This window comes from Anser cygnoides, chromosome Z, assembly GCF_040182565.1.
Source record: "Anser cygnoides isolate HZ-2024a breed goose chromosome Z, Taihu_goose_T2T_genome, whole genome shotgun sequence".
NCBI lineage: Eukaryota > Metazoa > Chordata > Aves > Anseriformes > Anatidae > Anser > Anser cygnoides.
In genome coordinates, this window is record NC_089912.1 from 76539618 (window position 1) to 76557774 (window position 18157).

An 18157-nucleotide genomic window follows, 5' to 3' on the forward strand; every position below is an offset into this window, starting at 1 on the left:
TGAGTTTTATTAAATCTACAGAAACTCTAGTAATGATGTTACATTTTTGACAGTTTTATATTTTGAGTTGTACTTCTTGAGAAAGGTAGCTCTTCCAGAGATCTCAAAGATTACATATTTTTGCCTTTAGCAAGAGGTAGGCAGAAAGCCATGAATTCTGTAATGCTTATGTATGAGGAGAACCACCTTGCAAGGAATTTTAGGAGGTTTACTGCTACAGCAATTGTCAGTCTTCGTTATGAGAGGGCAAGAAAAGCAACTGAAAATCAACATGTAGCAGGTTTCAAAAGCTTTGAGTTGAAAACTAGATGAAAATATATTTGCAATAGTTGCTGCTTAGTCTTGAAATGATTGATTTAGGATAGGCTTTCACTAAATAAGCTGGAGGTTCCTAAGCTGCTTGGAGAATACTGGTGTACTGAGTACCACCTTGTGCACAGAGGCCAACATTGTGCACAGTTGCGACTCCAGCTCTGAGCAGGAAGGCGTTACAGCTGCTCTCGTGCCTGATCAGGCATCTCACGGAAACCTGAGCTCCTGGGTGATCTGAAACCCGCTGGGTCAGGGGGTTCTGTAAGAGTTTTGGAAAGATGAAAGCAACAATGGCTGAGTCAGCAGTGTGCGGCAAATTGATTCGTCTTAAAGACTGCTTACATTGTGAATAATGAAAAATCTGTTTTCAATATCAAAGGTATGAAGAAATCCTGAATTTAGGCATATTTTATAAATATATGAATACAGCCTGTGACTGAAACTATTTTAAGTTTTCCATTTAAACTCAGCATATACAAACATTTTTCTGTACTCTTTGGGGCAGTTGTGGCATGTATTCCTGAGCTCTGAAAATATTTTGATTTCCATGTTTGTTTCCATGTTCAGCTGGTAGGACAGCTGAAGCAGAGGACTGAGTGGAAGAGCAAACAAAAGTTGTTCTTTTTATGGTGGAGCTGCTTTCAGGCAGGTCCTAATTGCTGCTTGTCCAAAACTTGAGACCAGAATGAATAAATTATCTCAGGGAGCAATGTACATAGTTGAAGTTGCTTTCATAGTCATGCAAACTGAGGCTGTATGTTTGCCTCTGTGCCCTCTACACTTGTAAGAATGCAGAATGGGAAGGATGCACAGAGTGCTGTAGTTCCACTTGTGCAGCAAAAGGTCCTTTTGGTGTGGTGCTCTCTGGAGAGGAAAAAAAAATAATAAAAATATTTTCTCATGTTTCACACAAGCTGAGATATTCAGCTGTAAACTCTTTCCTTTGGGGGCATCACCTATATGGCTTGTACAGGTCTTATGTTTGTTAGTGATTCTCTGTGCTTTTAAGGAATTGAAACAATATATTTTTTCGGCAAGTCTATGCTTAAAATCCTCCTACATGAGAAGAGGTGGAACTTGATTTAGAGGCAGTGCCACTGTTGTCTCTAGCAGTAATAGTTTGAGTAGCAGAAGTTTGGGAATAGTGGTTTTAGTAGTTGCAAAGAAAAATATGACCGCATGTCTAGAGTATGAACAGCAGAGCAAACCCCCATCTGCAGCAGGGCTGAAACAACAGCATGCTAGGATGTCAGCTCTGGACCCCATTGCAGTGAAGGCTTCTGCCAGCAGTGGATTTGACTTGCACAATTCTCTGTAAAACTGGAAATGCCAATATTTCTGAGTGAAAAATCTTTTCCAGTGGAGGCAAAGGATGGTTCCAGTTTTCTCTTCTGCTCTGTAAGTAATGCTGGCCCTGGTGATAAGAAAGGATTGTGCTGTGTTGGGGAGGAGATCAGTGTAACTCCAGGTGGTGAGCGAGACCCCAATTATACTTACAATTGCCTTAATCCAGCCTAAACAAAGAGAGGGAGATTTGTGCACATTTGCTCTATTGAGCTGTGCCAAAATAATCATTGCTCTCTGGGGAGGTAGAGATCAGGCGAAATTCCTTATTTCAGCTGTGCCTTGTGATCCAGAACTGAGGTTGATTACCTACATACTTCTGCCTGTTGACCTTCAATCCTTGTGTGACCTTTCTGGTATCCTATTTGGGCATGTGCTGCAGCTGTTTTGGTGATCCTGATTAACCACCACTCTGTAGGTTGTGCTGGCTAGCTGGTGAATTTTTGCTACATAGAGTTCTGAATGATGAATACTTTCTGCTTTTGTCTCAGTCCAGACAATAATTTTAGATTCTCTTCCTTACTCAACTGCCAAATTTTCCTTTTCAATCTTCCAGCCCCCCCCTTAAAAAAAAAAAAAGTCATGTTTGTGGTAGAAATTGGCCAGTGAATTTAAAAATGCCGGAAATTTAGGAAAACGGGGTAGAAGAAATGGAAAAATAAATACTAACTTCTATTACATAAATATTACTTCTGTGAGAAACTGCATTGCAAAAAGAACTTTGCTCTCAGTTCAGTTTGTGGATCTAGTGGTTAGAATTAAAGATTACCAGCTAATGTCTTTTCTCTTGCTGTGCTCTGCAAATGGTCAAAGTCCACAAGTGTGATAGTTTGTTTTTTTTTTTTTTGTAAAACAGTAAGCATGATCTGTGAATCAACTACAGCACAAAAATGGGATGGGGGTGATGGTTGTTATCACATAAAATAGGAAATAGCAGGTTAAAGAACCTAACCACATGATGCTTCTGAAGGAAAGTGGGATAAGGCTGCAAGAGGCTAGATAACCCCCAAGTAATCTGCTTTATCTTCCTCTTCTGTAACCTTCAGAGTCAGTATATAGAGGAAGCCATAAAAAACCCTGAAGGAAAGTGAGATTTAGAACAGAATGTGGATCTTAATTTGCTGTGCTCGTTGATCAGATCCTCATGGAGGGTGGGAGTAGCTATCAAATTGATTATTATTAATCCAACAGTAACTGCATGTTTTAAGTGTGCAGTAGGGATGTAGCTGAGGAAAAATGAGTGTCTGAAGCTTGTTGTATAGGCAGTAAGTGTTACTTTCTGTCACTTGATATAGAGGAGCAGTCTCTGAATTTTTTCCTATCTTCTGGATCGGTACTGAAAACATTACATATATTTTCATACTTTATATATATATTCATACATTATTCACAGTATGAAATATATATAATGGCTGCTGCTATTCATCCATACTGAAGTGCTGAGTGAGTTTGGTAAAGACCATACCAATCCTGGCTCTAAAAATAAGCAAAATTAAATTTCACGGACTGGCTCATTGTTACCTTTCTCATGTCAGTTTAGTTTTTGTTGTTAATTTGTTGTTAAAACTGTTGTTGCCTCTTGCCTAAGGCATAGTCAATCGAGCCTACTGTAGAGTCCTCTCATGTACAAAAGCATACCGATATGACATGTCTGTATTTGGATAGCTAATATTTTATTTGGCTGTTCTTTTGACAGTAAATTTACAATGACTTTGTCCTCTCTAGAAGATGTGCTGTGGTTTGTTTTCTAGGCAATTATCAGAGATCTGAGACTTCTGTGCTTCCGTAAGTTCTTGACATAGGCAGTGGAAATATTAATATTAACGTGAATTTTAACCTGTTGGATGAGAGCGATCTTTCATCTAAGGACCAAGCCAAAGCCAGTAGTGTGCCCAACTTTCAGAATAACTGAGCTTAGAAAATCTCTGTGATTCAAACAACAAAACTAATGGCATAGAGTGGTCTGAAACACGGCGTTGATCACTGTTGATTATTGTAGACATGATTCATTTTAAAAAGACAATGTTGTATCATCAGCAAAAAAATGGTCTTGACGTGCCTTTTGGATGATAGAAGACCACTTTATATAAATAATCCTTAACTTTATCTAGACAGGCCTTGTGCTAGATTTTTGTGCATCTGCAATGGTTCAGGATTGTGTGTCAGGTTAGATGCTTTACATCTGTATGTTTGGATGTACTTGTTTGGTCAGAAAGGCTTCTTGATACAACAAGAATTAAGATCATAAGTTCTTAAATTCCTTGGAAAAGTTATTCTTACAATACAAAGATTATATGACACCTATAGATAAAATACATCCCAGGTCATTCCATGGTTCTTTTCTAATCTTTCTGCAAAACTACCTTTGGTCCTGAAAACATCATTGTGTTCCAGAAATGGAGCTTCATTACATTACAAGTATTTAGTTTTGGTTTTGAAGAGTGATAAGTGAATTCAGTCAGTAGCCACTGTCTTCTGCTGTGTTGACCCCATTCTCAGCTCCACCAAAATTTACATGGCTAAAGCTATGTATTTGTTTTCAAGTGTACATGTATACATATGTGTGCACACAGAGTAGTAAACCAGAAGCGTCAGAAATCTTGCTATATATTTCAGTTTATGGTTCAATTCCTCCTGGCCACCTCCACTTCTGTTTTTTAACATTGAGCTGGATAACCTATTTCTCAGAAGGGTCTGTGATACTGAAAGAAGTTTTTAAACACCTGGATTAAATGTGTGGTTTGGTGTGCTTTTTCTTGCCTTCCCCCACTCAATATCAGAGTACAACACCTGGTATAAGTCAAAAGTAAATTTAAGCCACTGGTATGAAAAATAGGTTCCTGTCAAGAAAGACCTAAAAATCTGCTTCAGCAGCACTAGACTTTCTGCTTAAATTTAATTTATGGAAAAGGAGGCATAGTAGCATAGAGAGCAACCAGAGTACAGTTCCCTTTTAGTGGTCTTGTTCTTTAGATTCACTGCCCTCTCCAAGCACATGATGAAGCGTTCTAGAAGCACACGCAATTACAAACATTTAAAGGACAAATAGCTAATATGTACTATCTGAAATAACAGGTGATTGATGCTGACTTTATTCTAGTAGCTTATGGATTTTTCTTGAAAAAATAGTGTATTCTTAATCCAAGTTGGAAAATAGCAATATGAATGTTTATTTTGCATGAGTTTATTTAAAAGTTTAATGTTTCTTTAAAATTATTTATATTAATTTTTTTTCAGCTAAACTTAAAATAACAAAGTTTCTTTAAAATAAGACCGGTACTTGTACAGCTCTTTTTTTAGGGATACATTGTGAAAGTAAATGCAGTTGTGATACTATAGTAGATTTTTTTTTTTTTTTTATGGTATAGTGATGATTGAGGTGAAAGGCTTGGGTAGCAGAATCATTCAGTACTGATTTCTTACTGACATGTTGTATGCATATTTTCTGTTTTCAAGAAGCGTTTTGTCAGCTTCTGACAAATACAAATTTTGGCAGATATTTTGGTCGCAATTTCGTTCTCTGGCATTTCTGGAGGTAATCTTGGAAAAAAGGAGATTCCTTATTATCTTAATTTTCATATAAATATATCTGCAGCATTTTTTCCTTCTTTGCAAATATTTTGAAGCTATCCTGGGAGATCTGTTTTGAACCACGAATACTGTACTTTAATGTTTTAAGCCTTGTCACTTAAGCTGTATGTACAAGCCATGCATTTAACCAGCAAATTCTGTTGGAAACTTTGTTCTACCATGTTTATGAGTGCCTCAGTAAGTAAATAAATAAATTTGTGACTGGGGGCCTGATCTCAGGCACATTACAATTTCTCTAATATTTGGTAATGATCAGTTAGAATTGTTAGTGGACTTTCATGTTGTTTCTTGAACTGCCTGCGAAGTTGCTGTATGAAACGCTCTAGCAATAGAATAGTAATGGAATTGATTTTGCAGAAGAGTATATCTTTTGTAAAAACCTCATCTAAAACAAAACACTTGAGAATCAGTCCACTGGTTTCTAAACGGATTAAGGTTTTTACGTGTAGCAGTTTTATGTTAATCATTTTTATGTCTGTATTGGAGTCTAATAGTTTAACATTTCTCCTCCCTCTCACTGTATTTTGCAGGCATACAGGAGTTTCCAGAAAATATAAAAAACTGCAAAGTCTTGACTGTTGTTGAAGCGAGTGTAAATCCAATTTCAAAGTAAGTTTGTAACTTTTATGATATTTATGATTTTATGCAAAAAATGCTGACTCTCAAACATGCTCCATTCAAATTTTTGTGAACCAACCCTTGTAACTGGATGCAAGGAACAGAGGGTACCTGAGGTATTTTCTGTAGCCTCATTGTGTTGAGATAGAGTATTGCTGTGTTAGTCACGTATTTTGCCCAAGTTAATAGGCTATGTGAGGTATCCTGCATTATTCCATGTGGCTTTGTTAGCTTTTTTTTGGTCCATTAGTTCTCTGTGAAGGTAGAGAAATGTGTTAAGAGTTTTGTTTCTTAATAACTAATTAATTTTACTCCAAATCTACTACCATGTGTTTTCAAACAACCCGTGTGAATTGATTTACTTGTCACCTTCTATAGTAACAAAATTAACTTGACAAAGTAGCACTGCCAGAGATAAAAAACTTCATGTAAGGTAAGTCTGCTGTGGAGGAAAAAAGGTGTTGCATGGGTTTTAATTTATCTTATCGCCTCTAATGAATGCTTCTTCCACAGTAGCTGTCAGGAGATCACAAATACTTAGCAAGACTATGTTTGCTGTTTGTAGTTTTTACTGCCTATAAATATTGTCCTCAATACTTAAAAATAATTTTGAAACGAACCTTGGGTTGTACAGGTATCTAGTGCAGTCTTGTAGAAGTTCTTTTACCACCTATTAATGCTGTTGGTATGTAGGATTTCAGTACTATACTGTTGTTTAAGAAAGTATAACTTAATGCCCTGAGTATAGTTGAAGGCACTATGGTATTTTATTTCTTTGTAGGCTTCCAGATGGATTTTCCCAACTGTTAAACCTAACACAGCTGTACCTGAATGATGCTTTTCTTGAGTTTTTGCCAGCCAATTTTGGCAGGTAAGTTGAATTTGAAACTTAGTATCTACATTTAATTTTAAATTTATGCAGAGAAGTTTCTGCTTCTACTGAAGCAAAGTGTGAACTGGAGGAGGGGAGGAAGTGTGCATTACCTATTCATTTATACCATATTATTTAAAGAAAAAAAAGTCTTTATCACCATTGCTTTATTTGGGGTTTAGGCAGGACAAATAATGCTTATGATAAGCAAAGTAATAAACATGTTTATGCAGTTGCTTCTTTTACAACATAAGTCTGATAATTACAGGTTAAGGAATTAATGGAATTTGTAATTCTACATGTCCTCTCTTGGTTGCACAGATTTCTTCATGCATATAATTTTTGAGTGTCATCAACATTTATGGTTTATTCAGGTATACTGACTAAGCAAAATTGTTCCATATAATAGCTTAAATGTGAGACACATACCAAACCCCTACCACTTCAAAATGGAGTGAGTCTTGGGAACAAAAGTGAAAGGGTATTATTGCTAGAAGGAAAACTCCTAGATGAGAATTGTCTGTCCTGTTGTCCTTACCATGCCGATCAGCAATTTCTGCTTTTCCTCTACTCTTCACTTTTTACGTTAACTTATCTTATGCTGTCTTTGTCACTTTGCTGCCCTATCTCATGTCCAGCAAACCTCTCTTTCAGGAAATATGGCTATTAGTTAACAAGGCATATTGCTGCGTGAATGTATTTACCTTAGACTATGTAGTTCTAGTTCAGGTCAGCACAGGTTGCAAAAGATCACAAAAGCCTCCAAATAGAGTGCTGCAGAAGTTTGGCAGATCAGGAGATGTGCAGTGAAAGATGAGCACAGGTGCAGTCCTTTAATGACCATTAGTGTTTTAGTCATCTGTGACGAGTTAGTGGCCTATTCTTCTCTGTCCGGTTATATGTCATTGCCTGATGAATGATTAAAAGCACCAGATACATTACACTCTCTGCTAACAGAAAAGCTGTTTATGATGCAGGAATATTAATTATCATGCTAGTTTCCAGTTAACAAAGTGTTCATTTCAAAAGCCTTCATTAAGGTTAAAGAAGGAATTTCTGGAAGATGCGTTGTCTTTTTGTTGGCATTTTAAAGATTGATTGTACGTTTTTCTTCTTTTTTATAGTTTAACCAAATGGCAATGTTTTCTTAGTTAAAAACAAAACAAAAAAAACCAACAAAACAAAAAAACAAACAGAAACAACCAGGCAGTACAGATAAAATTGAAGACTTCAGGTTGACATAGTTGGTTTTTGAAGTTAATCTTAAATATCTCAAAAAACTTCATTCACTATCATTTTACTTCATCACTGTCACTTCCTCTTCTGTAATGCTTAGTGTGCTGTAACTTGCTTAATTGTTAGGCAAATGGTGAAGTCATTCAAAATACTTCATGTAAGTTTGCTTGCCTAGTACATTTATTCTGTATTGCACAGAATAAATATTCTATAGGAAAGTAATTTTTAGATGAAATAGATTAGAAAATAATGAATCTGATAAAATGTTAACTGTTGGATATTTGAAAACAGAACTCTAGAACAAATTAGAGATAAAATAAAACCCCAAAATTTCTTTCAAAAGAACTTTTCTGTTTTAACTGATCGATCATCATGTAAAAGAGAGTTGAGGTTTTGTGGAAGAGTTTTTTGTTTGGTTGGTTTTTAAAGTTCTGTAAATTTAACAAAGCTTTTGCTGACAATCCCAACATTGGGACAAAATAAGTATGTATTAGATTTCTGCTCAGAACTACATGAGCTTGAAGGAAGAGGATTGCTGTCTTACTGACCTAGCACACAGAAATTTTCTTTCAGTTGGGGGATTTCTGTTCTGTGTCCTGATGGCATTTTTATTTTTTCTTTTAAAAGCTTTGTGATTTTTTTGTCTTTTTCTTCCACCATCTATTTCTCCTTAAGGTAGTCTTTTTAATATAAGCTACGTTCTATAGAACTGGGACTCAAACTCAGACAAGTCTTTCTGTTTCCTCTTCCACGCTGTATCATGTAGATCATTTGTATGCAGAGGGATTTTCTCCCATTGTAGTGCTTCCTGCAGGAATAAATCTGTCTATCCAATAGAGCTCTTGGTGTTTCTGTGAAGGTCAGGTGATCTTCAGAATTTCACATTTCTCTGTGGTGTACTGCATCTCCTGAAAAATAGGAGATGATGGACTAAGTACATATGAACTGAAACTGCGTGGCCCATACAATGAGAGTGTTTGTATCATGTTATGTCTGAACTGATCAAAATAAAAAATCAGAGGGTGCTAAGTTTTAACAGCTCTATTTCTCTATATAATGCCTATTTCTATACATTTTCAGGACATCAAGTAGAAACTAATTTCACAGGCCTCTGTTTCTAATGTCATCAGTGTTAAAGGCATGTGTTGTATAGTTGTACAGCTGTACCACATTCTATGTAAAATGTTTCTTCTCTCTTTAATAAAAGAACTGTAAATTTCATTGTGCCTGTAAAGTACAGTAAAATTAAAAAAATAAAATTCTGAAAAAAATATATAGTCTGAAAATGTAGAGTAAAAATAGCTAGAATTCAGATGTTTGTGAGTATGCAGTAACTGTTCATATCACTGTTCATTTTTTGTTGTTGTGCATATGGAAGGGAAATAGTGCTTTAATGCTTGCTGAGGCAAACTGAACGTTATTTTAACACTTGCTGAGTGTTGTCAGTTATTTACATCCAGGACAAGCCTTCACCTTCTTCCAATTCTGTGCCTCAGTTGTTGTGTATGTGTTCTTAAAGCTTCTACTCTTCAATACATAAGAACACATGAAGGCATAAAGCATAGTAATTGAGTTTTGTTTCCTGCTCTTTCTGGTAACTACAGGCAATAATACCTTTTAAGAATAGTAACTCTCGTTAGATTTTTCTGTTCATGTGCCAGGGTCTCTGTTCCACCAGCTTAGTTTTAAAGTGTGGTTTCCCACATCAGTTTCTCTCTGACTGCTCATACTCATCTGTTCTACAGTTTAATTGCTGTCATCTCTCAGGAGTGTTTTTTCCCCCATTCTCTCACCTGTTTTTTTTTTTTTTTTTGTGGTGTTCCCATATCCCTCTCTCAATCCGATAGACTAAACAAAATCCATTTTCCCTCTGATATGACAGGTTTTTCTTTGTGCCTTTATTAATAGATCTTGGAACTAGTTTCAGTTTGAATTTCTATTTTTTTTAATGATGGAGGATGACAGCATCTGTAGCTATATTTAGGATCCAAATTGAGTTCTCTTCATGGCTTGTACAATGTCATGATTATCTTCTTGTTTCTCTTTGAAATGTCAGTGGTTACACTCTAGTGTTCCACTAGCCCTTTTTGCAGCTGCTGAATGTTTTTTCCCACATGATCAACTGATGCATTGGACAGCTCAGTTAAAAATGACTGATGACTCGACAAGGAAATAATAAGTACATGATTTGCTACTGTGGCATCCTGTCCCTCTTCCATTCTTTCTGTCCTTAATGTTGTACAGTTTTTTTCCCTCTAAAGTGTTCTAATACTATATTGTACTGTGACTGTCTGTTTAGCCTAATCAAACTTTTCCTGTCTTTTTCTGTTAGAAAACATTGAACAGGATAGTCTCAAAATGGATCTTTGAATACCTCTCAGAAATCTTCAGCGTGATGGTTAGGAAAGAAAACTGTAATGCAGATTACTTCTGGTATATTCATGCATCTTTTTATTGCATTTATCTCCATTTCATTCTCTGCTTCAAAATTTGTGCTCAAACTTTGCATATTATTGAGGTCAAGGTTATCCAGTCTTTTTTCTCCTCCTTTATGAGTACTAGATACTCGCTGTCCTTCGGTGGTGTTGCAGTTGTCTAGCCTGTTAGACTTATTAAAAATCACCAGACTTGTGATCAAGTGTGCTAGTTCCTCTGGAATTCTGGGGTGATTGTGTTTTTTCCTCCATTCCCAAATTGTAATTTGAATACATGAATATTGATCTTGGTCCCAGAGTTAGCCTTCATGCCAATGTGCTGAAGTCTGAAAACTGCTTATGTATACTGAAGAAAACTATACATGTTGTATCTAAATACACCATATATATTCACATTCAGATATAGAAATATATAAGCGGAGTATTCTAAACTCGAAGCTCATTGTATGGTAATGTTTGAACAGGTTTAAAAGAGAGGTGTTATTTATTGTTGGGTGTTTTAAGATAAGCAAGGTGTTATATCTTAAGCATTGTTTTAAAAGCACTGATAATGTTGTCTGTAGTGGGGTATTGTTTCCAGAGACTTTTTATTGTGATTTTGCTATGAAATTACTTCTGCTCTTGTTTCTCAGGAACCTGCAGCAGTAGATGCTTTGAGAAGTTTCTACTTCAGGCTAGCGTTTTACATAAATGTACGATGATGATCAAACTGGGACTTGATATAGTTACACCTAAGCAAGTTTGCAAACTTAAGTAAAATGCAACCCATTATAGGATGCATGTATTTCAGTCCTCTTGTCTTTCTGTTTTAGTTAAGATTCATAAAGAGTGAAGGAGGTTAAAAATCAGGATCTTCTCTCTATGAAATGTACAAACATTATACTGTCTGTCCAAGGAATGACTGCTGTTGAAGAGTGATTTTACATTTTTACAGATTGTGTAGTTAAATCAGATTTAGGAAGAACATCTTACCATGTGTAAGGTATTCACATAGAGGTTTTCTCAAGATAAACTACTTTTATAATGTAGCTGAAGTTGTTTCCATAGAAATATTGCAGCAATAATTTTGTTGAGACCATTACTTCAGGTATACTTGAATAATACTCCCCTATACCTTTGTGTTTAGGTGCTGTGTAAGTATTTAATGGTTACGGGTTTTTACAGTCGAGAGATGAAATACTTTCTTATGAATACAACAAATCTTAGTGATAGAATGGCACAGGAAATATATATTCTGCCATTGTGACTTATTTTTCTTTTAATATAGGTGAACTAATCTGTCTGTATTTCTTCTCCAAATTAAAGCTTCATTTTTTTCCAATTCCATTGCAGAAATTCAAATGCTTAGCATGGGTGTGTACGGCAGCAATTTAAAGAGCAGCTAGGCTAAGTATTTGATGTGTATGATTACATTAAACTTGAATTAACCCTCCCAGTCAGAATGGAAGAGATGGCAACTGCTTCAGGCCAATATTTCTACTAATTACTGCAAGAAAATTACTAGTTTAGACGCAGCCTGTATCTCCCAGCCAGGAGAAGCTGAAAATATTTGTCCAGTAGCCCCTGCTCTACACATAAGAAATAAGATATTTTGGCTCTTAGGGTTAGCAGAAGAGAGAGCAGAACATGAAACAGGGTTACAAACCTGTGAATCTTTCTATCACTGACGACACGCTTTTAATTTCATTGAATAGGCTTATGAAAACTGTAATACAGTGGGTTCTGGCTAAAGTCAACGAAGTGTGGGTGTACATATATATAGCTTAGCATATGAATGCTTCCACTGCTTTCAACTGAGAAGTTTGACTGCATACATGTGTTGTGAAGAAAAGCTAAAACCTGACTAGTTGTTTTCCCTGTCTTCAAAGCAAAACACCAACTGGAGCCTAAGGCAATGTTTGATTGTGGAAGCCTTCCCAAAATAAAGTGTTTTGGAGTTGATTGTGCTACTTTATTTTTAGTTCAGTGTTTAGAAACAGACTCGTTGTGAATCAGTAAGAATCTGAGCACAGATACTTGAAAGTCGTGGGATGCATCAGAAAGGTGGTAGTGGGAAATGATTTCTTACTAGTGAGTGAAGAATTGTTGTCTCATTGGGTGGATTGTCCTTGTTCTCCTGTATTCTTGAAGTGTTTGCCTTTTCAGGGGCTGGCCCTAATCAGTGCTGGTAATGGGCATGATCTAATACCAAAGCAGGCCTAGAGCTACAGTTGTGCTGTTGAGGTGATAACTTTATCCTTAGAACTATAAAGAGCAACATCTGCAATCTCCAAAGAGAAAGGATTATTATTTCTCCTTTCTAAAGAAGATTGTTCATTCTCTTTGTCATACTTGGAGAATCTTTAGTAGTCAAGATGTAATAGACCTCATGCTGTTGCATCTGTCCAAGTCTGCAATGAACTGGGGAGGGAGGAGCTTTACAGTGGGTAACAAACATTTAAAGCTTTGGGAAACAGAATTTATAAGACAATGTGATTAAAATGCAGGAATAAAAGTCTGTAGAACTTGGTTTGAGTTTTGCAATGTTTTGCTGTGAGGAAAGGCTCCCAGTTCCTGGGCATGTATTGACACATAGGACAAGTGTGGTATCTTCTCAGTATGAAAAAAAGAATTACTTTGATAATAAAACTGAGCAGCTGCTAGCTAAGACTCTTACCTGGTTGCACAAAAAGCAAGGAATTGAGAAAGCTGCAGCAGATTAAAATGGTAAATGATTATGGGAAAATGCTTCCTGTATGTCCAATGTACCCTTGAGCAAAATTTAGGTGCTATGCAAGCCACAAGATGCCACAGAAGTATCTTCTAGGAAAGGCTATTAATCGCTTGAAGTGTGTAACGTGTTTTTTTCTTGGGTTCAGAAATCCAAACTCAAAATGACCATTCAAATCTGAGGGTTTCACCAGTGGTGAAGCTGGTGAAAGGACTAGAAAACAGGAGTTGAAAGGAGCTACTGAGGGAACTGGAGTTACATAGTCTGGAGAACAGAAAGCTGAGGGCAGACCTCATTGCTTTCCGCAACTACCTTGAAAGGATGTTGCAGTGAGGAGGGTGTCAGTCTTCTGGTCTCTTTTCCCAGGTGACAAGTGATGACTCAAGGAAATGGTCTCAAGTTGTGCCAGGGATGTTTAGGTTGGATATCAGGAAGAATTTCTTTGTAGAATTGGTTGCCAGGCATTAGAAAGGAAAGCTGCCCAAGTAAGTGGTGGAGTCCCAATCCCTGGAGCATTTATGAGGTCTGGCTCTAAGAGACATGGTAGGTGCAGCTGATAGCTGGTCTTTGATCTTGAAAGTCTTTTCCAACCTAGATGATTCTTAGGCTAAGAAGTCTTTTCCAATTATGTTCTAGATGAACAGCAGTAATGTTACTATGAGCTGGATTTCAAGTCCTTCAAGTCAGGCAAAGCAAAGAGCTGAGTGGCTTCGAGAAGCTTTTGAGCAAGTTTAAGGAACATCCTCTACTTGCTTTGTTTCTTTAGTAGTTCTGTTTTCACATTTTTTGTTTTACCTCATGTTAAGATGAAAAACATAACACTTTCCAGAATACTCCTCTGAAAACAGTCTATTTTGTTGTCCTATTTTAGAACATGGAAAACACTTTCTTTTTTAAAGTAGTAGGGCAAAATCATGTCTCCTGTGCTTTGTAAATCTGAATGCCTGCACAGTTCCCCGTAGGCCTGTCTGAACTGGATTTGAATGCCATTTTGGTATAGGTTTGTTGTGCAGCCACAGTAGTATTAACACAGGTGGGGACAGCATTCAAAGTCAGCAATGAATCTGGGGGGGAGGAGATTTATTTCTTTTGTGCGTTACCTACTGTAAGGTATTCTTTCAGCATCCTTACAAGGTTGTTGTTTCTCTGGGAAGCTGTGGGGGAGGAGGTTCCCCTCCAGCACTAGCTAACAGCTGGCTGCTATTGCTTGCGATGCTGTGCTAGTAGGCTGAGCTGTGCTATATTTCAAGGTGACTGTTATATTCTTAGATTATTCGTAGGTGTGGCAGATCGCTGCTTTCAGATGCATCCAAAAATGAGCGACTGTTTTGAGGAAAAACAAATATTGTTTTCAGGCATTCTATTTTTACTTCGTATATAGTTATCACTGCTTAATAAGAATTAAGGTTTTTGTCTGCGTCCTTACAGCGTACTCAGTTCAGCACAGCACCTTCAGGAAAGACTGGTCTGTCTGTTCACTGAGCTCCTTTTTCAGTCGTGGAGCTTACTGCCCTATTTTGTGTAGTATGAGGCCTGTTGATGGGTCACGTGTAGAATTCTTGTCTTTACAACCCCGTCTATATTTAAACCAAATTCAGTTTCTGCGTTTCACTTAATAAAGAATCTTGTCACTTCTGAACTAATGCAAAAAAAAATCTGCTGGGGACGCTACATTGCTTGAATGTCAAGACTGCTTTGAACTTACCTGGGCCTAACAGTTGAGTGTGGAATTTAGAGGTTATTTATCTTGCACCAAGGATTTACTCAGAGAAAGGTCAAAAAAAAAAAAAGTGTCCTCTAATAGAAATATCAAAATAGATTAAGAAGTTGACTAAAAAGAATATGGAATGAAATCAAATATGAATGTAAAGGCTGTTTTTACCATGTGGAAAACCACGAGTATTCCACTAATGAGTCCTTTCATATGAAATATTCTGATAAATTTCCTGTATTAGAAATTCATCATCATAACTTGTGCAGACTGATCTGCCTTTCTTATTTTGTGTGTACCTCTATATGCGAGGATGGCATAGACTCCTAATGAATCCAATGAAATACTTTAAAATCTGTAAGTTGAGGGAAAACAACTGTGTTCCAGCAGGTGCAGAAAAGAAGGTTTGCTGCTTCTTGAAAACCAAACCTTAATGAGTAAATTAATTTGACAAGCAGATTTCTGCATGAAACATTTGCATTCTTACAAGAAAATATTTCAGACTTGTACATCTCTTTTGAAATGTAAATTTAGCAATATAAATAAGTTCGGAGATTGCTTTTGTCATAAAATACAGTATATTGTGATAATTTGTTATGCCTTTCTGTTACAGATTAACTAAACTACAGATATTGGAACTTAGAGAAAACCAGTTAAAAATATTGCCAAAGTAAGTATGTATGAATCTTTATATAAAGTACTTTGGAGGTTTTTTTCTGTAGTTATACTAATAGAGTAATGCATATGGAAAAGTAGATTACAACTTATAATTTGTAGCTAAGTAACCGAAGTAACTTCTCAAGAGAATTTCTCCTCATACTGCCGAAATCAGATACCCTTGCAGAGTGGTTGGTTTTCCTATAGAGGTTTGCATGAATTTTTCTTGGTACCCCTTTCTGTACTTGAAGTTTTCTGTCCATGTCCAGCTCTGTGGATTTCTGACCCACCTCTGGATCTTTTAAGTCAGGATGTGAGCAATTCAGGAAGATCATTCTAAGGTGTCTGAAGGTTTTTTGCACACATTCTGTCAGTGCACAGATGCCTGACTGGGTACATCTCAGATGGCTGAGCACCTGAAACAAGACATTGGTAGTTAAGATCATTATCTCTAAATCAAGTGATGGGTTCAAGATGCTTATTCTGAATGACTGAGGAAGCGTGATTCACATGATGTGAACGTTTTTTTTCATAGAATCATAGAATATCCCGAGTTGGAAGGGACCCATAAGGATCATCAAGTCCAACTCCTGGCACCGCACAGGCCTACCCAAAAGTTTAGACCATGTGACTAAGTGCACAGTCCAAACACTTCTTAAATTCAGACAGGCTTGGTGCAGTGACTGCTTCACTGGGGAGCCTGTTCCAGTGTGCGACCACCCTCTCAGTGAAGAACCTCTTCGTGATGTCCAGCCTAAACTTCCCCTGCCTCAGCTTAACACCGTTCCCGCGGGTCCTATCACTGGTGATAACAGAGAATAGGTCAGCGCTTCCTCTCCACTCCCCCTCACGAGGAAGTTGTAGACTGCGATGAGGTCCCCCCTCAGCCTCCTCTTCTCCAGGCTGAACAGGCCCAGTGACCTCAGCCGCTCCTCATGTGTCTTCCCCTCTAGACCCCTCACCGTCTTCGTCGCCCTCCTCTGGACACTCTCCAACAGTTTCATGTCCTTTTTGTACTGTGGTGCCCAGAACTGCACACAGTACTCGAGGTGAGGCCGCACCAGCGCAGAGTAGAGCGGGAGTGGAGAATGTGGGCATTTTCATTTAAAGCACTTCATTGCTGAAGAACATAACAACCTGTTACTGTATTGCACAGTCTGCTATACAGGTTCTACAATGCATTTGGCTTGTTTAATGTAGTGGAAGCATATATCTCAACCATATTTTCTTTAATTGTAAAATAGTTCTGGAAATCACTATAGCGCTTGTTCTAACCTGTACCTGTCAGTTAAAATCTAGCATCTTTCTCCTTGCAAACTCTCATTTCGTCAGACCTGCCCATGCTGGCAGTGTTGCAGTTCCTGTCGTTTCAGTGAGCAAATGCTCTGTCTTTTCTGACTCGGACCCAGCAGGTCTAAGTAGGTTAGTGGAAGTATAAAAGGTCAGTAAAGTGAGAAACAGATTCCAAAGATGGGCTATGAAGAGCCAGTTGTGGAGTCCTGAGCAGGTTGAGGTGTGCAATAAAAAGGTCCTCCTCTGGCAGCAGAAACTGGTAAAGGGTACTTGTTTCAAATGGTACAACTGTTTCAGATGTTTTGGTTGAGAAGAGAAGGTGCTAACAATTGAATATTTTCATTCTGTTCAGCTCATATGCTAGTAGAAATTTGCATGCTGTAGGCTGAAATGTGAATTGCCAGCCTTTCAAGTACACAGCCAGTTTTCCTAGTGACTAAAGTATATGCTTAAGATGTGAACAAGGGGTATGTTCTCTTGGAATTCCCTTTTTGTCTGTCGAGATACCATACTGTGGTGTCTGCTGTGTATAAATGCCAAAACTCAAATCTGGAATAAAATATATAGCATCAGAAAGTGTGAATATAATTTTAAAGCGTGAAGCATTCTACTCGTTCATGTGATATAAATGCTCTTTTCTTCTTTCTGATATCACTAATTTTCAGTAGAAAAAAAATAAGGATGTAATTTGGGATAGTAGCTATGTAAATTAAGTTACTCCCGACTGAGGAACAGTAACTATAATTAAAAAACATAGCTAATACAGATTTTGTTTACAAAATTACTCTGACCTTAATTGCCATAATTAACACTAATAGCATGAATTACATGCAATATTTTAAAAAGAGTAGTTTAGAGAGGTTTTTGTTTTTTTGTAGTGATAAGAGGCATTTAAATAAATGTTATAATGTATTTAGGCTAAATGCCACTTCTGTTGAAGCTGCTGGGAGCTTTTTGTTGACTTCAGTGTATTTAGGGTTTCATCCTTGCTGGAAAACTGAACAGCAGCTGTCATGAGGATGTCCTATGCAGCACCTCCTTAATGATCTACAGTACCTGCTGAGCTGTCACCTTTATTATTCTCTTCTGGTACTCTTGTGGTTCAATTAAGGGAGATTAAAGCTTTGGAGACTGCTTTAATTTCAACACATAATTACTTATTTTGCTATGGTGAGGAACTAGAAAAATATATTGTTTGTGTGATGTACACAGCAGAGAAAAAATTTATTGTGGTGCCCATAGTCTACAAGAGGTGAATCAGCCTTTTAGGGTGGTACAACTGTGCAGCAGTTGACCTAACCAACAAACTCATCTGTGGCCTGGTTGAACTATTATGTCAGAACAGAAAGTGATGTGAAATTACAACTTACATTGTTTTC

At 37.2% G+C, this 18157-nt stretch overlaps 1 protein-coding gene across 8 annotated transcripts in view; it reads left to right on the forward strand.

The window, feature by feature from the left end:
- Positions 1-18157, forward strand: part of ERBIN (erbb2 interacting protein) — a 121335-nt gene that overhangs the window by 63601 nt on the left and 39577 nt on the right. For all 8 annotated transcript variants that reach the window (XM_066988609.1, XM_066988604.1, XM_066988605.1 and 5 more), the window contains 3 exons: positions 5778-5856; positions 6647-6736; positions 15442-15498. In XM_066988609.1, coding sequence (XP_066844710.1) covers positions 5778-5856; positions 6647-6736; positions 15442-15498 — 226 coding nt within the window. The remainder of the gene's footprint in view (positions 1-5777; positions 5857-6646; positions 6737-15441; positions 15499-18157) is intronic.